The sequence below is a fragment of the Oncorhynchus clarkii genome, chromosome 9 (genome assembly GCF_045791955.1).
Source record: "Oncorhynchus clarkii lewisi isolate Uvic-CL-2024 chromosome 9, UVic_Ocla_1.0, whole genome shotgun sequence".
Classification (NCBI taxonomy): domain Eukaryota; kingdom Metazoa; phylum Chordata; class Actinopteri; order Salmoniformes; family Salmonidae; genus Oncorhynchus; species Oncorhynchus clarkii.
In genome coordinates this window covers 50,321,643-50,345,999 of record NC_092155.1, presented here as the reverse complement: position 1 = coordinate 50,345,999, position 24,357 = coordinate 50,321,643, and the positions used below count along the sequence as shown (strand labels likewise).

The window sequence follows — 24,357 nt, the reverse complement described above, 5'->3', positions numbered from 1 at the left end:
TGTGAGCGCTGAGGGAACTTTATGCACTTGGCCAGATGATTCTGCATCTTTGTTGCATTCTTCACATATGATTTGGCACAGTATTTTCAAATGTACACAGCTTTTCCTTCTACATTAGCTGCAGCGATATGTCTCCACACATCAGATAGTGCCTGTGACATTTTCCTGTAACGATGAGGAAAAAAATGAGGAAAAAACAACACAATTCTGTGTACAGATACAGTTGAAGTCAGAAGTTTACATACACTTAGGTTGGAGTCATTAAAACTTGTTTTCAACCACTCCACACATTTCTTGTTAAAAAACTATAGTTTTGGCAAGTCGGTTAGGACAACAGTTGTTGATAGACAGATTATTATACTTAGAATTCACTGTATCACAATTCCAGTGGGTCAGAAGTTTATATACACGAAGTTGACTGTGCCTTTAAACGGCTTGGAAATTTCCAGAAAATGTCATGGCTTTAGAAGCTTCTGATAGGCTAATTGACATCATTTGAGTCAATTGGAGGTGGACCTGTGGATTTATTTCAAGGCCTACCTTCAAACTCGGTGCCTCTTTGCTTGACATAGGAAAATCACAAGAAATCAGCCAAGACCTCAGAAAAAAATAATGTACAGTGCCTTGCGAAAGTATTCGGCCCCCTTGAACTTTGCGACCTTTTGCCACATTTCAGGCTTCAAACATAAAGAAATAACACTGTATTTTTTTGTGAAGAATCAACAACAAGTGGGACACAATCATGAAGTGGAACGACATTTATTGGATATTTCAAACTTTTTTAACAAATCAAAAACTGAAAAATTGGGCGTGCAAAATTATTCAGCCCCCTTAAGTTAATACTTTGTAGCGCCACCTTTTGCTGCGATTACAGCTGTAAGTCGCTTGGGGTATGTCTCAATCAGTTTTGCACATCGAGAGACTGATTTTTTTTTCCCATTCCTCCTTGCAAAACAGCTCGAGCTCAGTGAGGTTGGATGGAGAGCATTTGTGAACAGCAGTTTTCAGTTCTTTCCACAGATTCTCGATTGGATTCAGGTCTGGACTTTGACTTGGCCATTCTAACACCTGGATATGTTTATTTTTGAACCATTCCATTGTAGATTTTGCTTTATGTTTTGGATCATTGTCTTGTTGGAAGACAAATCTCCGTCCCAGTCTCAGGTCTTTTGCAGACTCCATCAGGTTTTCTTCCAGAATGGTCCTGTATTTGGCTCCATCCATCTTCCCATCAATTTTAACCATCTTCCCTGTCCCTGCTGAAGAAAAGCAGGCCCAAACCATGATGCTGCCACCACCATGTTTGACAGTGGGTATGGTGTGTTCAGGGTGATGAGCTGTGTTGCTTTTACGCCAAACATAACGTTTTACATTGTTGCCAAAAAGTTCAATTTTGGTTTCATCTGACCAGAGCACCTTCTTCCACATGTTTGGTGTGTCTCCCAGGTGGCTTGTGGCAAACTTTAAACAACACTTTTTATGGATATCTTTAAGAAATGGCTTTCTTCTTGCCACTCTTCCATAAAGGCCAGATTTGTGCAATATACGACTGATTGTTGTCCTATGGACAGAGTCTCCCACCTCAGCTGTAGATCTTTGCAGTTCATCCAGAGTGATCATGGGCCTCTTGGCTGCATCTCTGATCAGTCTTCTCCTTGTATGAGCTGAAAGTTTAGAGGGACGGCCAGGTCTTGGTAGATTTGCAGTGGTCTGATACTCCTTCCATTTCAATATTATCGCTTGCACAGTGCTCCTTGGGATGTTTAAAGCTTGGGAAATCTTTTTGTATCCAAATCCGGCTTTAAACTTCTTCACAACAGTATCTCGGACCTGCCTGGTGTGTTCCTTGTTCTTCATGATGCTCTCTGCGCTTTTAACGGACCTCTGAGACTATCACAGTGCAGGTGTATTTATACGGAGACTTGATTACACACAGGTGGATTGTATTTATCATCATTAGTCATTTAGGTCAACATTGGATCATTCAGAGATCCTCACTGAACTTCTGGAGAGAATTTGCTGCACTGAAAGTAAAGGGGCTGAATAATTTTGCACGCCCAATTTTTCAGTTTTTGATTTGTTAAAAAAGTTTGAAATATCCAATAAATGTCGTTCCACTTCATGATTGTGTCCCACTTGTTGTTGATTCTTCACAAAAAAATACAGTTTTATATCTTTATGTTTGAAGCCTGAAATGTCGCAAAGTTCAAGGGGGCCGAATACTTTCGCAAGGCACTGTAGACCTTCACAAGTCTGGTTCATCCTTGGGAGCAATTTCTAAACGCCTGACGGTACCACGTTCATCTGTACAAACACCATGGGACCACGCAGCCGCCATACAGCCCAGGAAGAAGACCCGTTCTGTCTCCTAGAGATGAATGTACTTTGGTGCAAAAAGTGCAAATCAATCCCAGAACAACAGCAAAGGACCTTGTGAAGATGCTAGAAGAAAGGTGCACAAAAGTCTCTATCCACAGTAAAGTGAGTCATATATCGACATAACCTGAAAGGCCGCTCAGCAAGGAAGAAGCCACTGCTCCAAAACCACCTTTTAAAAAAGCCAGACTACAGTTTTCAACTGCACATGGGGACAAAGATCGTACTTTTTGGAGAAATGTCCTCTGGTCTAATGAAACAAAAATAGAACTGTTTAGCCATAATGACCATCGTTATGTTTGGAGGAAAAAGCGGGAGGCTTGCAAGCCAAAGAACACCATCCCAACCGTGAAGCACTGGGGTGGCAGCAGCATGTTGTGGGGGTGCTTTGCTGCAGGAGGGACTGGTGCACTTCACAAAATAGATGGCATCTTGAGTAATGTCAATTATGTAGATGTATTGAAGCAACATTTCAATACAGCAGTCAGGAAGTTAAAGCTTGGTTGCAAATGAGTCTTCCAAATGGACAATGACCCCAAGCATACTTCCAAAGTTGCGGCAAAATGGCTTACGGACAACAAAGTGGCCATCACAAAGCCATGACCTCAATCCCATAGTACATTTGTGGGCAGAACTGAAAAAGAGTGTGCGAGCAAGGAGGCCTACAAACATGACTCGGTTACACCAGCTCTGGCAGGAGGAATGGGCCAAAATTCACCCAACTTATTGTGGGAAGCTTGTGGAAGGCTACCTGAAACGTTTGACCCAAGTTAAACAATTTACAGGCAATGCTACCCAATACTAATTGAGTGTATGTAAACTTCTGAACCACAGGGAAAGTGACGAAATGAATAAAAGTTTAAAAGAATCATTCTCGCTACTATTATTCTGACATTTCAGATTCTTAAAATCAAGTGGTGATCCAAACTTACCTAAAACAGGGAATTTGTACTAGGATTAAATGTCAGGAATTGTGAAACTGAGTGCAAATGTATTTTGCCAAGGTGCATGCAAACTTCCGACTTCAACTGTAAATAGTTAAGCAGGTAGATGAATCAACTCCTTTGTAAGAAATGTTTTAAATTCAAACATGTATGGAAACAGGTGAATTAACACTCAGTTAGCAGGCTCAGGCAAGCTAAAACCAACATGGTAGCAAAAACAAACTAGCAGAGATTAAGTTAAATTATTTAAACACACTTTGCTGTATTTACTAGTTAACAAAAAATCATGTATGTCATCTATTCACCCCACCCAGTATTGTAATCAATACTTACCAAAAACCATGTAGTCCTTGGTTCAGACAGTATAGTGGTGTGGGCTCAAAAGCTTCTCATTAGTGTGCAAGATCTTGAGTCAGCTGTTCATGTGATGGAAGAATGCACTGTGCATGCAGAGGGTTGCAATTCCATTGAATTGGGGATAGTGTAATAAAACTATGCCACAAGACCTAAAATTGCCTTGTGTACCTCCATTAATTTTTTTTTTTTTTTTTTTTTTTTTTACAGTTTCAAGCAAACTTTTTTTGATGAATTTAAGCAAAATTCCCTGGCTTAACTTTTCATGGAATATTCCTGAAATTTACAGGAAAGTTTTCGACCCTTTTTGTAACCCTAATTATGAATAGGAGTATGGCCATGTCGGCACAACCCCTAGTTATTGTATGACCATGATATAATGATAGCAATGCAGCTTAGTCAGGGTTTTATTTTGTCAATCCTCCCTTCTACATCTCAAGTCTCTTTTCCCATCTACCGCTAAAAAAAGTTACACCTACACACTAGTCTCTGCTCCCCACTTCCCTTTACAAAAGGCCTGGCTTTACCCCTCTTGCTCTCTCCCCCTTATTCTTCCCATTGCTTTTCTCCTTATCCTCCACCCTCTCTGTCATGGTCTCCACTGCTGTTCTCTCCTATTCCTTCTCTCCAGTCTCTTATCAGCACACGGCTCTTTTTATCTCGGCTGTGCCAGGGAGGTATGTTAACTGTTAGCCTGAGGACTCGCACCAAATTCTTTTGCTGCTCTGTCGTTTGCTACATACTTTAGTCTGAGACTGCCATCATTGAAGTCGTCTGTGGTGACGAGGGCTGTTCAAAACAAAGTCATCAGCGATTTGGATCGTCTGTAACCAATCAGAGTATCAAAGCCAATAATACATTTTCAAACCTCCGCTTTACCCTTCACCCACGTGTGTTCTGGCCCTGGACCAACCCATCTGTTTCTGGACCAATCAGACGGACCCCGAATCTGTTCGCATTAGGTCAAGGGTCGGGGATGTTTTCGGATCCAGGCTCATTGCGGAGAAGAAACTAACTTTTGTGGGCGTAGCGTTTAGAGTCTGGGTAGCCAGGCAAGTTCAATGAACCCAGAATAGAAACACCACAGGATTGTTTTTTTCGCCCCTCACCCTTCCCCCCCCCATTTTTTTTAAGGATCATTCATTATCCTCTCCTGCACTCACCCCCTCAGTCACCCCCTCACGCACTCCCTCCCCGTTTTATCGCTCTGTGACTGGAACACCATGGTACTCACCATGTTGGGGATATCAGGGCCTGTCGTCAACATATGGCTCTTTCTTGAACAGTTCTTGTTGAGAAACATTCAGAACAGATGCAAAACAGTGTTCCCTAGAGTTCAACACCTAGTCATGCAATTTTGTAAATGTTCAGTTCACATGTACAGTTAAACTCAATTCAATATCTGTATTTAGATGACTGATGATTATGTTTTCATCTTTAACTCACAGTACTCTCACGGTCATGGGTGATTGACAGTCCTGTTGCTCTGTGAAGGAAATTGTCACCTTGAGCATGGTGTCACATTACACTGACATGGCCCTCTGCTCTGTCTGTGACTAACAACAGACAGGATGTCCGGAGGCTCCGCCAGGGATCATGTCACCAGATATAGATATTGTAGCAGTAGCTTTTTGGAAATATAAGTCATATTTTATTGGTCACATACACATATTTAGCAGATGTTATTGCGGGTCTACCGAAATTGTGTTCTTAGCTCCAACATTGCAGTAATATCTAACAATACATACAAGTCTAAAGTAAAATAATGGAGTTAAGAAATATATAAATATTAGGACGAGGAATGTCGGAATGGCATTGACTAAAATACAGTAGAATAGAATACAGTATATACATAATGAGTGAGTAAAAAATGATTAAAGTGACTAGTATTCTGTTCTTAAAGTGACCAGTGATTCCATGTCTGTGTATATAGGGCAGCAGCCTTTAAGGTGCAAGGTTGAGTAACCGGGTGCTAGCCGGCTAGTGATGGCTATTAAACATTCTGATGGCCTTGATAGAAGCTGTTTTTCAGTCTCTTGGTCCCAGCTTTGATGCACCTGTACTGACTTCGCCTTCTGGATGATAGTGGGGCGAACAGCCAGTGGCTCGGGTGGTTGATGTCCTTGATATTTTTGGCCTTCCTGTGACATCGGGTGCTGTAGGTGTCCACGATGACATCGGGGGCATGTAGTGTGTCCCCAGTGATGCGTTGGGTAGACCGCACCACCTTCTGGAGAGCCTTATTGCGGCAGTGCAGTTGCCGTACCAGGCGGTGAAGCAGCCTGACAGGATGCTCTCAATTGTGCATTTGTAAAGGTTTGTGACGGTCTTAGGGGCCAAGCTGAATTTCTTCAGCCTCCTGAGGATGAAGTGCGAACTTGAAGCTTTTCACCTTCTCCACTACTGTCCCGTCGATGTGGATGGGGGCGTGCTCCCTCTGCTGTTTCCTGAAGTCCACGATCAGGTCCTTTGTTTTGTTGAGGGAGAGGTTATTTTCCTGTCACCACTCCGCCAGGGCCCTGACCTCTCTGTAGGCTGTCTTGTAATGGTTGGTAATCAGGCCTACAACTGTTGTCGTCTGCAACTGTTGTGTCGTCTGGGTGAACAGGGAGTACAGGAGGGGACCCCTGTGTTGAGGATCAGTGAAGTGGAGGTGTTGTTTCCTACCTCCTACAACAGGGGGTGGCCCTTCAGGAAGTCAAGGACCCAGTTGCACAGGGTGGGGTTCAGACCCAGGGCCTCGAGCTAAATGATGAGCTTAGGGGGTATTATGGTGTTGAATGCTGAGCTATAGTCCATGAACAGCATTCTTATATAGGTATTCCTCTTGTCCAGATGGGATAGGGCAGTGTGATGGCGATTGCATCGTCTGTGGATATATTGGGGTGGTATGCAAATTGAAGTGAATCTAGGGTGTCTGGTAAGGTAGAGATGATATGGTCCGTAACTAGCCTCTCAAAGCACTTCATGATGAAAGAAGTGACTGCTACGGGGCGGGGCGATAATCATTTAGTTCAGTTACCTTTGCTTTCTTGGGTACATGAACAATGGTGGACATTGTATAGCAAGTGGGGACATCAGACTGGGATAGGGAGAGATTGAATATGTCCGTAAACACACCGGCCAGCTGGTCTGCGCATGTTCTGAGGACGCGCCTAGGGATGCCGTCTGGGCCGGCAGCCTTGCGAGGGTTAACCCGTTTTGAATGTCTTATTCACGTCGGCCACTGAGAACGAGAGACCACAGTCCTTGGGAGCAGGTTGCGTCGGTGGCACTGTGTGGGCGAAGAAGGTGTTTATCTTGTCCGGGAGAAAGACATTTGTTTTCCCGTGACGTGGCTGGTTTTCCCTTTGTAATCCATGATTGTCTGTAGCCCCTGCTACATACGTCTTGTTTGAGCCGTTGAATTGCCTCACTTTGTCTCTGTACTGAGGTTTTTCCTGTTTGATTGCCTTACGGAGGGAATCACTACACTGTTTGTATTTTACCATATTCCCAGTCACCTTGCCATGGTTTAATGTGGTGGTTCGCACTTTCAGTTTTGCGCAAATGCTGACATCTATCCACAGTTTCTGATTTGGGTAGGTTTTAATAGTCACAGTGGGAACAACATCCGCTATACAGTTCGTGATGAATTCAGTCACCGTGTCAATGTTATTCTCAGAGGCTACCCGGAACATATCCCAGTCCGCGAGATCAAAACCAGCTGCAAGCATGGATTCCAATTGGTCAGACCAGTGTTGAATAGACCTGAGCACGGGTACTTCCTGTTTGATTTTCTGCCTAATAGGAAGGGAAGAGCAAAATGGAGTCATGATCTGATTTCCCGAAGGAAGTGTGGGGGAGGGCCTTGTAGGCATTCCGGAAGTTGGAGTAGCACTGGTAGAGTGTTTTAGCAGTGCGAGTACTACAGTCAATGTGTTGATAGAACTTCGGTATGATGTAGACAAAATATCTCAGACTATCCATGATGAGCCATCAGCCAGGAGCTGATGATGATACCTTTTTATAAGGATTAAACACTGTATTTATCAAGCGCCTCAGAGTGGGAGTGCTGGTCTATGACAAGATCCCACCTGTCCATATAATGTTGTTTATTATGATCTAAAAGGCTAAACTGATTCTAGATCAGCACTTCTATCCTAAGACGGGCCTTGACCCCAAAGATCGATCGAGTGAGTTTTTATGTGACTATCGTTTAGGTATATTAGTGACTCGAGGTGGAACTCCTTAACTGAGAGGAGAGTCCCTACTTTAAACAGACCCTGTGGGGGTTGGAGATGCATTAGCGCATTCCATTCACAGTACACACTTGTGTGCAAGAGAGAGAGTTTGAATATCATGTCTCCCTCTACTGCTCTGTTACTCTTTAATCTTGGCTTGTGTTTGCCATTCTCTCTCCAATGGCTCTATTTAAACGGTGTGTGGGAAATCATAATAATCATAGCATATTTTGAATAGCTTAGCGGTATAGACCCATGAAAAAGGTCTAGCTATTGGATTTTATCCAGTATGCCAGGGTTGGTTGCAGTCATTTCAAGTTTTTGAAAATGGGTGACATTTTTTTTCAATTATCAATTTTTTTCCCCCGTTTTATTTCCAGAATTGATGACTGAAATTTGAATTGACCCCGACTATGTCTCCTACACAGGTCTGGTGTTTAACAACTCTATTGATTCCACTAAATGACTCGCATTCAGACTTCAAAAACAAACAAATAAAACCAAATAGCTTTGTACCGAACCTTTACCTAACTCCTGAGTGTTTGTATTTACTTCCTACACAGTTACCACTGATGGGTTTGATTTAATTATTAACTCACACATATACAGTGCCTTTTGACTGGTACTGTACGTTGATGCTACGAAGAAATTCACTTTCTATGGATGCTAAAAGAGGTCTTTGTTTTCTCCTGAAATATTCATTTCACATTCAAACTACCAACATACAGCCTTCATTAAGTATTCACACACACTGACTTTCTCCACATTTTGTTGTGTTACAGCCTGAATTTAAAGTGGATTAAATGTAGATTTTGTGTCACTGATTAACACTCAAAACCCAATAATGTCAAAGTGGAATTATGTTTTTTGAATTGTTTACAAATTAATTTAAAATGAAAAGCTGAAATGTCTCGACTCAATAAGTATTCAACCCCTTTGTTATGGCAAGTCTAAATAGGTACAGGAGTTAAAATGTGCTTAACAAGTCACATCAATTCCATGGAATCACTTTGTGTGTAATACTAGTGTTTAATGATTTTTTGAATGACTACCTCATCTCTGTATCCCATACATAGTTATCACATACAAAGGTCTCTGTCGAGCAATGAACTGTAAACACAGATTCAACCACAAAGACCCAGGACGTTTTCCGATGCCCCGCAAAAAAGGGCACCCATTGGTAGATGGGTAAAAAAAAAAAACAGACATTGAATATCCCTTTGTGCATGGTGAAGTTTTTAATTGCACTTTGGATGGTGTATCAATTCACCCAATCACTACAAAGATACAGCTGTCCTTTCTAACTCTGTTGCCAAAGAGGAAGGAAACTTCTCAGCGATTTCACCATGAGGCCAATGGTGACTTTAAAACCTTACAGAATTTAATGGCTGTGATAGGAGAAAACTGAGGATGGATCAACATTGTAGTTACTCCACAATTGACAGAGCGAAAAGGAAGCCCATAGAGAATATAAAATATTCCTAAACATGCATCCTGTATGTAACAAGGTAATAATGCAAATAATGTGGAAAAGCAATTCACTGTTTGTCCTGAAATGTGAGATTACGGTGTCTTCAGAAAGTATTCTGACCCCTTGTTACAACCTTATTCTAAAATGGATTACTTAAAAATCCTCAGCAGTCTACACACAATACCCCATAATGACATACAGTAACAAAAACAAGTTTTTAGAAATGTATGCAAATGTATTAGAAATAAAAAAACGCATACCTTATTTACTTAAGTATTCAGACCCTTTGCTATGAAACACCAACATTGAGCTCCGGTGCATCCTGTTTCCATTGATCGTCCTTGATGTGAATGTGTGAATTCAAATGTTAGGACATGATTTGGAAAGGCACAGGCCTGTCTATGTAAGGTCCTACAGTTGACAGTGCAGGTCAGAGCAAAAAAACAAGCCATGTGGTTGAAGGAATTGTCCGTAGAGCTCCGAGACAGGATTGTGTCGCGGCACAGATGGGGAAGGGTACCAAAACATTCCTCAGTATTGACTGTCTGCAAGAACACCGTGGCCTCCATTATTCTTAAATGGAAGAAGTTTGGAACCACCAAGACTCTTCCTAGTGTTGGCCGCCTGGCCAAACTGAGCAATCAGGGGAGAAGGGCCTTGGTCAGGGAGGTGACCAAGAACCCGATGGTCACTCTGACAGAGCTCCAGAGTTCCTCTGTGGCGATGGGAGAACCTTCTGGAAGGACAACCATCTCTGCAGCACTCCACCAAGCAGGCCTTTATGGTAGAGAAGCCAGACGGAAGCCACTCCTTAGTAAAAGGCACATGACAGCCCGCTTGGAGTTTGCCAAAAAGGTACCAAAAGACTCAGACCATGAGAAACAAGATTCTCTGGTCTGATGAAACCAAGATTGAACTCTTTGGCCTGAATGCCAAGAGAACCTGATACCATCCCTATGGTGATGAACAGAGAAAAGTACAGAGATCCTTGATGAAAACCTGCTTCAGAGCGCAGGGTGGCTACTTTCAAAAATATCAAATCTAACACTTTTTTTTGGTTACTACATGATTCCACATGTGTTATTTCATAGTTGTGATGTCTTCACTATTATTCTACAATGTATAAAATAATAAAAATAAAGAAAAACCTTTGAATGAGTAGGTGTGTCCTAACTTTTGACTGGTATTGTATGTAAATTAGATTTTTATCATTTTCAGTAAATTTGCCAACATTTTTAAACATGTTTTCACTTTGTCATTATGGGATATTGTGTGTAGATGGGTGAAAAAAATCAATTGAGTCCATTTTGTATTCAGTCTGTAACACAACAAAATGTGGAATAAGTCAAGGTATGAATTCTTCCTGAAGGAACTATGCTCACTACATTGCATTCCTGAAGTTTGAGTCACGTATTTAAGGAGCATAAAGGTGAACTCATATCTACACTGCTGGTGTTTAGTCTGCTGACTTCCAACCATTGTACATAATGAGGATAACTCATAAACTGACTCAAGCCACTGAGTGTGACGGTGACCCCGGCAGCCCGGCCCTAGGGAAATGTGCTGGGACAAATGACAGTGGGGGACCCCCAAAGGGACTCTCACCAAGCGCGTCACAGATGATTAGTGTGGGTCCATGTGGCTTTAGCGCCATAGTATTGACTATTTACACCCGCTTACTTTATCGACCATAGGAAAACAGAGGTGGCGGGTTGGAGAGAGAATTTAGGAGGGGTCAACTCATCGATTAGGGTTGTGTGTGTGTAAAAGTAATGTTTGTTTGTCTAATTAGACTGAAAGCCGTGCTTGCTGCTTTAATGAGATACGAGAAGGGATTGGTTTTCACTGTCATCAGTTGAGTCAGAGAAACACTCAAGGGATGGAGCAATCAAATCTAACTTTATTTGCCACATACGCCGAATACAACAAGTGTGTACCTTACCTTGAAATGCTAACTTACAAGCCCTTAACCAACAGTGCAGTTCATGAAAGAGTTAAGAACATATTTACCAAATAAACTAAAGTAAGGATGAAGTGACTATGTATAGATGATAAACAGCGAGTAGCAGCAGTGTACAAAACAAATGGGGAGGGGTGTCAGTGTTTGTGTAAGCTCTGGTTTGTTGTGTGGCCTGTTATGCGGCAGTTGGTCTGCGTGGCTGTTTATGTGACTTATAGAACAGCTTGTCTTTGAGGCTGTATGAGTGGCCCTCATGGGCCTCCTATTCTACACTATGTCATTGACTATAACCTCATTGTTAGACTTTCCCTTTGATATTTGGGGGGGGACTGTGTGAAAGAGGAGAAAAATGTAGACATTCACTGGTATGGCTGACTGCACTGTAGGGACCAGTCTGCCAGACCTGTGCGTGCCTGTCCTTTAGAAATGCCCTACTGTGTGTAGATGTAAACATACCTCTGTGTGAACATCACACATACACTATATATACAGAAGTATGTGGACACCCCTTCAAATTAGTTGATTTGGCTATTTCGGCCACACCCGTTGCTGACAGGTGTATAAAATCGAGCACACAGCCATAAAGTATCCATAGACAACAAATTGCAGTTGAATGGCCTTACTGAAGAGTTCAGTGACTTTCAATGTGGCACCGTCGTAGGATGCCTGCTTTCCAATAAGTCAGTCAAATTTCGCCCTGCTAGAGCTTCCCCAGTCAACTGTAAGTGTTATTATGTTGAAGTGGAAACTTCTAGGAGCAACAACGGCTTAGCCGTGAAGTAGTAGGCTACACAAGCTCACAGAATGCGCGTAGGGCATAGAAGTCGTCTGTCCTCTGCAACACTCACTACCGAGTTCTAAACTGCCTCTGGAAGTAAGGTAAGCATAACTGTTCGTCGGAAGCTTCATGAAATGGGTTTCCATGGCAGAGCAGCCACACACAAGCCTAAGATCACAATGCGTAATGCCAAGTTTCTGCTGGAGTGGTGTAAAGCTCGCTACAGCGTAGCTACAGCGTACAATTACATTCTATACGATTATGTGCTTCCAACTTTGCGGCAACAGTTTGTGGATGGCCCTTTCCTGTTTCAGCATGACAATGACCCCGTCCACAAAGCGGCGTCCATACAGAAATGGTTTGTCGAGATCACTGTGGAAGAACATGACTGGCCTGCACAGAGCCCTGACCTCAACCGTTGGAATGAATTGGAATGGCGACTGCGAGCCAGGCCTAATCGCCCAACAACAGTGCCCGACCTCACTAACGCTCTTGTGGCTGAATGGAAGCAAGTCCCCGCAGATATGTTCCAACATTTAGTGGAAAGCCTTCCCAGAAGAGTGCTCCACTCTTGAACATCGGAACATATCTGCTCTTATACAGTAGCAGCGAAGGGGGGACCCAAAAATAATACGTATGATTTTGTAATGAGATGTTCAACAAGCAGGTGTCCACATACTTCTGGTCATGTAGCGTATTAGCTGGATGCTTCAAAAACATTGAGTCTGGATTATTGTGTGTCTTCATGTATTTTAACTCAACATACCCAGTGTGTTTTTGTGAATATTTAAACCTATAATTTGTTTTGCAGTTATTCGTCCTGGTAATAAATATGTCTCATGGGAATTGAAATGGGATACCGCTTCTCTGTACAATTGATCCTTTTTTTTTATTGTTGATATGGGGAGGAAGGAGTACCTGTCAGAATCTAAGTTCTGGAATCCTTATCTACAACCTGCCTAGACCCTATCCCAGATCCACACAGTCTATAGTGACAACGCAACTATCCCTGGACAATTATAGATGATGCTTACAGTATATCCACATCACCTGAGCTAACTTCAGTGTACACTACGTTACAACACCATGGGGTACTGAAACAAGTCTTTCATTCTAGGATATACAGTACCAGTCAAACGTTTGGATACACCTACTTTTTCTACATTGAGTTGGTCCGCGGAGTGAAGTAAAAGCAGCCAACAAGTGGTCAGCATATGTGGGAACTCCTTCAAGACTGTTGGAAAAGCATTCCAGGTGATGCTGGTTGAGAGAATGCCAAGAGTGTGCAAAGCTGTCATCAAGGCAAACGGTGGCTTTTTTGAAAAATCTCAAATATAAAATATATGTTGATTTGTTTAACACTTTTTTTGGGGGGGGGGGTTACTTCGTGATTCCATATGTTATTTCATAGTTGTGATTATTATTATTATTATTATTATTATTCTACTATGTAGAAAATAGTTACAATAAAGAAAAACCCTTGAATGAGTAGGTGTGTCCAAACTTGACTGGTACTGTGTATATATAGCCAGCAGGAGAGAGAAAAGACAGAGCGATAGATAAAGAGTGATTGGGGCACACAACACAGGAGGGAGTTAATGTTTATGATAATGTTCAGCATCTGTGTGCTGGTAGTTAACCATTAGAGCCATTGCCTGGTTCTCTCTGTCCTCCCAGACCTTTGATCTAGTATAGAGTCCTGTCCCTGCTCTGAGCCATGCTCAGGTATGTCCCACAGCAGCACGGTCGCCATGAGTAAGCCTGTGAGGAATTCAAAAAGCCCTTTCATGAAATAGAGACAGGAGTCTATGCTTCCGTTTACTCCACATGAGGAATAATACCAGGGAAGGGAGGGCAGAGGGAAGCACTGAAACAAGTCTAGTGAAAGGAGGGAGTGGCTCTAAGATAAGGGAAGCATTAGGCTTAGAAACACAATCGCTTTTGCATAACTACAGTAAAGTCTGCAGTAGAATGTCAGTAATGAATTATACTTCCACCATGATAATGATTGTCAGTAAGCATTTATGGGATGATATTGGATCCCATCTGCACTGATGTGATATTGATATGGTTGGTTCTATTACATATTATGTTTTCCCCCTCTTTTTGCAGAGGAAGCAGACTACTCTGCGTTTGGTACGGACTCTCTGACCCGTCCTAAGAAGACTGTCCTAGCTGCCGTGTTACTGCGGCCTGATGCCAACCGGAAGAAGCCCCCTGTGATCATTAGCCTGCCCAGGGACTTCAGGCCTGTCTCCTCCATCATTGATGTGGACATCCTCCCTGAGACACACCGCCGGGTGCGCCTCTACAAGCACGGCCAGGAGAAACCATTGGGTTTCTACATCCGCGACGGCTCCAGCGTCCGGGTCACACCCCAGGGTCTGGAGAAGGTTCCTGGGATCTTCATCTCCCGCATGGTGCCTGGGGGCCTAGCTGAGAGCACTGGCCTGCTGGCCGTCAACGACGAGGTGCTCGAGGTCAACGGCATCGAGGTTCAAGGCAAGTCTCTGGACCAGGTGACTGACATGATGATCGCCAACAGCCACAACCTCATTGTGACGGTGAAGCCAGCCAACCAGCGCAACAACATCATACGGAGCAGTGGCGGAGGGGGTGGGGGTGGGGCTGCTTCCGGGAGTTCGGGTCGCTCTTCCGACAGCGGCGCAAGTTTCTACGGCTATTTCACCCCTGGTGCTGCCATAGCGACGACCCCGGCACACATCATCCAGAACTTCCACCCAGAGGAGCTAGAAAGTGATGAGGATGATGAGGACCTGGTGATCGAGGCAGACGGGGAGGCCTTGCCCATCCCACGGGCAGCCTCGGCCAGCTGCAGCATGCCCTCCCTGCCCCGCTACGAGCCCCACCTGAACCTCCGCTCCACAGCCAACGGAGCCCTGGCCTCCAGCACCGGTTCACTGAGCACGGTCAGCACGCCCGACAGGGGCCTAGAAGGAAGGAGCCTTGAGGAGGACGGCACACTCATCACACTGTAGACACATACACTCTTCATACTTGCACAATAATTACAGCACGCACACATTCATACTTAAATAGTTTTACTCTCGCTCTTATATGCAAAAACAGTCTTGCACATACATTCAGATACCTTCATGCATACACAAAGAACACAAACGCCAAGACCCACGCATGCGTGCCATAGTATCGCCACAGCCCTCCCTACACTGTGACCGACAGACACATTGATTACACATGGTGTTTGTGTGGAAGGGGAAACTCCTGATTCAAAACCACAAAAAGCACTTGTTTCTATTTTGGGAGGGGGAGACCGTTTCTATATTCTTCCTCTTGATGGCAGGAATGAGATGGTATTCTCGGTTGTTTGTTTTTTTTTCAATTTTGTGAACTGTACGAAAGGACTGATTTTAATGAAAGAAGTGGGCAAATGAATGCACACATGTATGCTCTGACCTCTCCCTAGCTATTCTACCCTGGCTTGTTAGATAGAGGAGACTGTGTCTTGAGCACATTTGACAATCTGCTTTTGCCTGGTCACTTTGCAAATGACAACAACCCTCTCCTAGGTGATTACAGCATGTGGGAACTGAAGTAATGGCTTCCATCCTACCTGTTACCATAGTAACCAACAAAGAGCAGAGGTCTGCAATAATACTCTAATTTTAGTCTGATGGGGAAAAAACAAATATGGGCTTCTTTGTTTGGATCTGAACAGGTTTAACCACTATTCCTATGTTTTTCCCCACAAGCTTTTAATGTTGATAATCATTAAAAACCAACTAGAAGCAATTATGCGAAGCAACTGGACTTTCGAAAATCTCTAAGTTTTAATGCTGTTTTTTTTCTGTTTTATTTCAATCAAATAATTTACTGTATGATTTTTATTTAGTGGAAAATAAGTGTACTGCAACATACAATATTGGAATTCTAAGGACCCATGGGTAAGGACCATATCTCTACATTACTGTCGTCGGTAATAATCCAGGATGTTGTTGTGTGGGGTGAGGAAGATCCATCTTTCTTGTTTTTATTTTTTATTTAACTTTTCTTTCCTCATGACAAGGGCTATTTCCCCACTTTGTCTATAAAGTGTGACAGTATGTGATTGTATATGTGATTCTCTGATTTCTCTGACCATGACTCTTCACTCATCTCAGTATGTTCCTCATGTTCTCTCTTTTTTTCATCTGTCCATGTTTTGTATGGGTGGAAGTACATGTAACCGATAGGGTGGACTTTCTTACAGTTTTCCATCTCTAAGTTCACTTAGATTGGCCTGAATCATTCGTGTTTGAACAGTGCCCTCACTTCATATACAGTATTTGTCCCTATTTGAAAGAATGTAATACTGGTATAGATTGCACATGAATAACTGGACTGTGACTGATGTTACATAACTTAGAGCTAGGACACTAATGCCCCAAGAGAGGAGGGATGGGACTGTTGAAGAACCAAGTCGGCAGGAAGAAGTTACTATTTTGACACTCTCTCACACATCCCGACCCAGTCTCTGTGTTTGCACCTTGTGTTTGAGTAAGGTGGAGTTTGTCTAGCGCTACGCATTGAATAACTTGGATCAGGTGAGGGGAGTGCGTATTCTCACCTGTTCCTGGTCACATGTCTGTCACCTGATGTCTGTACCTGTGGTTGTTCAGGAAGGTCAACACCAGCAAGGTGATTTTAGAATGCCGGTAGCATCGATCCAACAGATTTGCCCAAAACACGAGACAGTTTCTCACCGAACCATAGCTGTGGGAAGTTGGGGTGCTGAAGGTGCTGCAGCACCCCTGCCCACAAGCTACTTCCCGTGGCTATGCACCAAACTACAAATGCTTAACGTGAAACTGATCAGGCGAGTACTGCAGAACGTCTTCATTCCGATAGATTGTAGTTCTATTCTCTGTGTGATTAGTTGCCATTGAGCTGTTGTGAAGTATATTTGGGAATTAACACTAAGGCTGTACTCAACATGTAAACAGTAATAGAAGCTAACATACTCCTTTGAGAGCAGATGGGGCACTGATGTGCATCATTTCTCATTGATTTTGGCTTTTGCTAGGGGAAATGAAATGTACTGGGAACAGTTGCCTTACTCCCCTCTAACCCCCTCTATTGAGCTGGACTGCAGTCTTGTCTTACCTGTAGAAATACCTAATGAGAATCATAAACACTGGATCTGTGATCAAACATCTGCTCAGAGCAGGTTATGTGAACTGAACTTCCACTCCCTATCATACTGACTCATTGACACTGTGAGGTACTACTCCATTCTCTGTTATGGTACACACGGTGTTGACAAGTTGAGATTTGCTTTGTCTCTCATTCCAAACAGTTCTGTAACATTCAAAGCATGACGAGTGACATTTTGAATGGCCGAATTTTAGAAATCTGTTTAATTTATTTTTGTTTTAACTACACAGGGCATTGGGATTGTAACCACAGCTATTTATTTTGTAATCATGTTTCAGCATAGCAATGAAAAGTCATATGTTTTCATTTGTGTAACTGATCCACTATGTTAATTCATGTTTGAAGTTCATGATCTCATCTATTCCTGGTAGGTACTTCTTCTTGTCCTATTAAAAGTAGTTTGATTCAAATGTTTTTCTGTATGAGCAGTGTATAGGGGGGTAGATTATAACTCACTATGACAGTCCCCCCCCTAATACTGCGACTTCCTTTATTCCTGGAGAAACCCTCTATTTCAGAGAATACACAACAGGCTTCGGAATTATTGTTTTGTCAGTTACTTTTTTTTAAAGATAATGAGCAAGGATCTTTGCTTGCTAGATAAATCCTAAGGTATAGATTTGTACTGAATATTTTCAGTATTTTCTTATCAATGCTATATGATGTACATTTTTATCACATTTAATGAAAATGTTTTAAAGTAGTAAAGAAATGTATGAATAGATGCACATGTATAATTATTGATTCCATGAGCTGGAAAAATAAACTAATATGTAGCAATCATTGACTATATGTTTTGTTTATTTTCTTAATTTAAAATGCTGGTTTTCGTAATAATAAAAATGTAAATATTTCATGAGCCAAAAGTAACAAAATGCTGAGAATCATATCATGTGCAAGGGCTCCCATCATATCTTGTCATGTTCCAGACTTGGGACCATTGGCTTGGGCACAGTTGAAACATAGTAGCAAAGATGCTGGTAACGCATTCAGTTGAACCAAGGACGAGGTATCAGCCTTTCCGTTTCCATCATGTTTCTATAAAACAATACTTTTAACCTAACTAGAAAACCCCAGATATTTTTGGGCCACACTGCTGCTTTCAGAAGAATCCAAATCAATTAAACTTAATACTAACGAGTCACGTCGGGGCTAAAATATTATCTATAAGAAATATGTATAAAACCCGTATCAGCATGACGCATATAAGGTTTTGTTGGGAAACTGAAGGGATCATTCGATCCAGTGGAGGGTGCCAAAGCGTCAAAATCAGTTTAGAATCACGTGACGTGTTAACAACATGGCGACTCAGTGCTGAGGTAGCAGCCCCAACAAACTCGGTGGATTGACACACCGATAGCCTGGTTTAGTTAGCATTTCTCTCGCCTGCATCTACGCAGGGTCAGGCCAGAGATGCCGGCCTGAGAGAGCAGCAGTTTTATCAAAAGATGCAACAGCAACAACGTCTTGCTCAACAACAACACCAGAAGCAGACGGAAAGCACAAAAACCAAGAGCATGTTTCTGTCTAGGGCGCTGGAAAAAATCCTGTCGGATAAGGAGGTGAAGCGGAGCCAGCACAGCCAGCTGCGTAAAGCATGCCAAGTGGCTCTTGGTGCGTGAGTTAAACATTTTTATTGGTGGACGTTGCATCCTTAGTGTTGTTATTTCTTCAACGTAATATTTTAGCTACCTAACGTTAGACCTTCCGTGCTAACTAGTTAATTTTGTTTGTTAGCGAGCTAGCTATGGCGTTCAATGGCCTCCTGTCAAGTTAGCAAGCTTGCTAGCCAGTTCGATTAGCCAGATTGGGGGCTAGATAGCTACCAACACAACGCAGCATAATGTTCAATGCTTCCAGTCTTTGAAAACGAGTTAATGATCGTGGAGCCTTGTCATATATCTGACTGCATGTGAACACTAGGCTATTATATTCAGTCATATGCTATGTCTTCAGATTGCAATATCATCCATGTCAACTTTGACAGCTAGCTAGTTGGCTAACGAGTTAGCTTGCTACCTAGCCATTGGACCAATCATTGTACAGTACGTAGCACTGTCACCTTCAGTCAGCTGGCAATTTACTTCAATCAGGATATTCTGACGTCTATTTTCCACTGAGCAGTGGAGGGATAGTTTTACACTCCCACGCATTGCTCTTGTGCTGTGTTTTTAAAATATATATATATCAATACTGCTAAATGGTAAACATGTTGGAGACATGGCAGCTGTACATTTTTACTGTTAATGAATACACGTGTATTTTACTGTAGTTGAATGTTCATTTTTACTGCTAGTTCAGAACGGCATAGTTGCTGTTGTCCAAAAAAAACACGAGGTTCTTGAGCAGGGTCTAACCCAGTGATGTGTGTAACCCCTTCATTGGTCTAATCTAGAAGAATTTCTAGCTAGATGTTTTAAGCTACCAGAAATTCCAGTTCAGTGATGGCATACTTCCGGGAACTTTGAAGCCTATTGTCTAGTCTCTCCGTCACTTATTTTGAGATGGAAATAAGAGGCAAACAAGTTTGTGCTTTGACCCGGTCCTGCACTGTACATTATTTATGATTCATGGCAGGTAGACAAGCAATGGTTTCCTATTCACCACTTAGATTCCAGGTGAACCTGCCTGCCTATCACCGCTACACTTCATTGCCGAAGTTCTTTGTTATAATGAGCATTGTTAATCTGATAACATGCTATAATAAGAATGCCACAATGAATCCTTATCCTCCTCTGACAAATATTAGCCGCTCTTTTTCACAAACTAAGTGGCCAATGGACTGTGGTTTTCCCTAGTTTGTGTAAGCACACATGCCATCGAGCAATTAGGCTAAATGTCCTAGGGGGGGTTCCACTTCCAACAGACACTCTCTGTCACCATAGTTTGTTCATTTGCACTTTACTGCGCTGTAATGTGTCCTAGGTTGTGACATTTAGACTATTGCACAAGTTGTATATCCTGATTATACTTATTTTAAAGGGGAGATGAGCGACTGGAGGTGTCCAGTGGTGCAATAATTATAATGCTGCTTCCACGGATAATGGAATGTTTATGGATCCCAGATGAGCCTTGGGAGATTCAGGGCATTCAGGGCCCCCCCCCAGAGAGAGCACACAGGCACACAGTTGAGAGGAGCACAGGGTCAAGCTGCAGTTGAGACTACAACTGCTGTAGGCTATTTCCAAAGTCCATAGTCTATGCTCCCTGTTCTGCTGTTATGTATGCCTTGCCTTGAGAACAACTTTGTGTGTCAGCAGTTGCCAAGAATATCAGTATGTGGAGTCCTTGGGTATAGCAGCAGTTGGTCGTCTGGATGTGTGTGATACAGCCCTTGATCACATCTGGCCTTGTATGCTAATGCGTAGGCCTAATACATAAGCAAAATCGTGACATTGAGTGGTGCATTTAGGCCTGTTTCGACAGAGCTGTTATGAGCACAGGCCCTTGTGTCACATCTTTGGACAGATCAATGTCAAGGGGATACGATTGTGTCTGGTCATTAGCTAGAGGTTTATGGGTTTTGCGGTGGAGTGTAGGCCTACTTTAATTTCAGGTCGCATAACACCATAATATCAATTGTTTGAAGTTCGTTTGATTTGATTTTGCTAATGTAACTGTATAAATGGGTATGTTGACACTCATTTCTATGCTACTGAAATGAATTGAGTCACAGAGGAGACACTTCTGAGGGGTATAGTACAAAGCAGGAACAATGAGTTGGCTAGCTAACTTTGACAAACAAGCAGAAAGAACTGTTGATTTTCTGGTTCGTTAGGAAACCTAAACGGGTACGTGTTTTGGTTGTTGAGTCAATTATACCATGCCTATTTCAAGCTTATCTTTCTAAAAGTTAAAATGTATTTCAGAACATGTAGGCAAGTCAGCTGGGGGAAATTCCACCATAACAGAGTGACGCTGGGACCCACTTAAAAAAACATTAATTGAAAAGTTTTTAACAAATCATGCTCAAGTCTACTTTTAACAATTTCCACTGGACATTTTACTAAAACACATTTGCTTGAGGAACAGTGCAGGTGGAAAGTTTGGTAACAGAATGACAGTAAATATCAATGTTTTTTATGTGACCATGTTCTCCAAAAACTCTTATTTGACTCTTAATTCGGAGTAGATATGTCTGCAGAAAGAATGTGGTGTCAGCTACGATATGATCTATTTTAGTTATTGAACTACAGTAACAGAAGTGGATCAAACCCTGGTAACAGAATGTCATCATGGGTCTTTGATCTGTACTATATAGAAATGCATTTTTATGAATGTCATTCTCTTCATGGTGATTTATCCTGAATAGGTAGAACAATGTAATATCTTCCTTTACATGTTTGGGTATTATTCTACACACTGGCTATTATTCTAATAAACTCCACCCCCAAACAAGATCTGTACCATTCATAGACATCAATGTTTCACAAGTTTGCACATCACAGTACAGTCAAGGAAAGTTGAGTACAGTCCAATAGAGTATATTACATTCCACTCTACTCTTGTACAGTATTGTACAGAATCTACTGAACTATACTACTTTTCTTTACTGTACTGTGCTCTACTGCAGTGGGGTCGCAAACTGTGGGGTGGCATGAGAGGGGGGGGATTCTGGGAACTTTCAATAAATTCCTTGTTTTCCTGAAGTCCCAGTTGGAGATTTCCCAGAATTAAGCAGCAAATCTGTAATTCTCCAACCAGGATTTCTGGAAAACCAGTGAATTAATTGGTAGTTCCTGGAATTTTGCAACCCTACTGGCATGCATGGTATTAATATTAGACCTCTGATTACAATGAAGAGCAAAAGGTGCCACTCTGTTCTGGACCAGCTGCAGTTTAACTAGGTCTTTCTTTGCAGCACTTGACCATATGACTGAACAATAATTAAGATAAACTAGAGCCTGCTGGATTTGCTTTGTGGAGTGAGGTGTAAAAAAAAAGCAGAGCATCTCTTTATTACTGACAGACCTCTCCCCATCTTTATAACCATTGAATCTATATATTTTGACCATGACAGTTAACAGACTTCGATAACACCAAGTAATTTAGTGTCTTCATCTTGTTCTTCAGCCACACCATTCATGACCTGATTCTGCTGAGGTCCAGAACTTAAGGAAGGATTTTTTCCAAATACAATGCTCTTAGGTTTAGAGATGTTCGGGACCAGTTTATTACTGGCCACCCATTGCAAAACAGACCAACTCTTTGTTAAGGGTTTCAGTGACTTCATAAGCAGTGGTTGCTGACGCGTGTATGGCTGAATCATCAGCATACATGGACACGCATGCTTTGTTTAATGCCAATGGCAAGTCATTGGTAAAAATAGAAAAGAGTGGAGGGCCTAGAGAGCTGCCCTACGGTACACCACACTGGGGCTCCTGAGCGGCCCAGCAGTTTAAGGCACTGCTTCTTAGTGCAAGAGGCGTCACTACAGTCCCTAGTTCGAATCCAGGCTGTATCACATCCGGCCGTGATTGGGAGTCCCATAGAGCGGCGCACAATTGCCCAATGTCGTCCAGGTTTGGCTGGGGTAGGCCGTCATTGTAAATAAGAATTTGTTCTTAACTGACCTGCCCAGTTAAATAAATAAAAAAATAATAATAATTCAATGACATGTATGACTTTAGAACTCAGATGGTTTTCTTTAATGGAAACTTCTCTATTAGATAGCTCTGAACCCACGATATGGCCGAGGTTGAATAACACATACAGTGGTTCCTCCTTTAAAAGTTGTGAGTATACGCCGCGGGACTTAGAGGTACCCAGCATCACGGCTTCATTGCTCCAGACCACAGCAGAGTGGAGTTAGAGCACTCATTATGCTTTTGGGTCCCAAGGTTTTTATATAACCAATCATATTGAGTGGTTCCAATGACGAATTTGACGTTATGCCACCCGTCACTGGTGACGTCCCGTCAGTTGTAAATCATGCAGTGCAGATTTTAGAGAAACAACAAATGTCGGTACATATAAGTGTCTTATATCGGCTGAAAGCTTACATTCTTGTTAATATAACTGCACTGTCCAATTTATAGTCGCTATTACTGTGAAAAAATGCCATGCTATTGTTTGAGGAGAGCACCCAACAAAAGTTTTCACCGCGATAGGTTTGATAAATTCACCTCTGAAGGTGAATGTGTACTTATACTCTGATTTCCACTCATCCATTTCACTCATCCAAGGGTCCTGGAGTTAACATGAATTGTTGTGTTAGAGAAAATAATTTCTCATATCCTAAAAAGGTCCATATAGCACGCATGATCGATTTTTTTATTTCCACTCGTTCAATCTGCAAAGAAAGGAATCTGTGAAAATCTCAACCTAAACGTTGTTTCAACCAGTCAAATCGCATTCGTATGTATTTCTCAGAGATCCTAGAACGTAACGAGACTTCACTATATCATTATGGGTGTAGTATATCCTATAGGACACCATATTTGGTCAGAGAGCGACACCTTCATGGCATGCCAATGACGCGGGCGGTGTTCACTTGAACGACTCTACCTTTGTCAAATAAGCACCAATCGGGGTCAAACAAAGCTAGCTAGATAGCCAATGAGCTTGGCTTTACGAGAGTATCCGGAAAATATGTATCGGTCGTAAAATGTACCTACTAACCTTGTACGGCAGCATGCCTTTTCGTTTTGGACAAAAATTATAAGAATATTCAGTTATGAAGTCATGAAAACTGGTTGTTTTGCCAATGTTGAACTTATAATATGGCTACGAATACTGGAAAAGCTAAATCAAAGTCCAAGTATACAGATTTGATGATATTCTTGCAGAAAAATGTCATATGAATGCAACGGTCTCCTTCACGATTTGCCCAAATGTACCTGGGTGACTTCACACTAAATGTCATGGAGAACGCTCATACTTCAAGTTATCCGTCTGAAACTTTGCACACCCACTGCTGCCATCTTGTGGACACCATCGGAATTACAACCAGAGCGATGGCTAGAACTGGGACCTTTCTCTTCCATTTCAAAGATGGTGGTATTTAAAAAAAAAATGGTTGGTTTTTTTCTTTATTTTCTTCTACCAGATCTATTGTTATATTCTCATACATTTAATTC

The 24,357-nt window shown here is 42.2% G+C and overlaps 2 protein-coding genes across 3 annotated transcripts in view; both read left to right on the top strand.

Moving 5' to 3' along the window:
- Nucleotides 1-18,058, top strand: part of LOC139416479 (partitioning defective 6 homolog beta-like) — a 39,312-nt gene extending 21,254 nt beyond the window's left edge. Inside the window, exon 3 of the mRNA XM_071165113.1 lies at nucleotides 14,219-18,058. Within this exon, the coding sequence (XP_071021214.1) occupies nucleotides 14,219-15,105 (887 nt within the window). The 3' untranslated portion in view covers nucleotides 15,106-18,058. The remainder of the gene's footprint in view (nucleotides 1-14,218) is intronic.
- A 491-nt stretch (nucleotides 18,059-18,549) lies between these two features.
- Nucleotides 18,550-24,357, top strand: part of LOC139416476 (brefeldin A-inhibited guanine nucleotide-exchange protein 2-like) — a 39,618-nt gene continuing 33,810 nt past the window's right edge. The window contains exon 1 of one of the 2 annotated variants that reach the window (XM_071165106.1): nucleotides 18,550-18,892. In XM_071165106.1, coding sequence (XP_071021207.1) covers nucleotides 18,727-18,892 — 166 coding nt within the window. In that variant the 5' untranslated portion in view covers nucleotides 18,550-18,726. The remainder of the gene's footprint in view (nucleotides 18,893-24,357) is intronic. The other variant, XM_071165107.1, reaches the window with a different exon arrangement.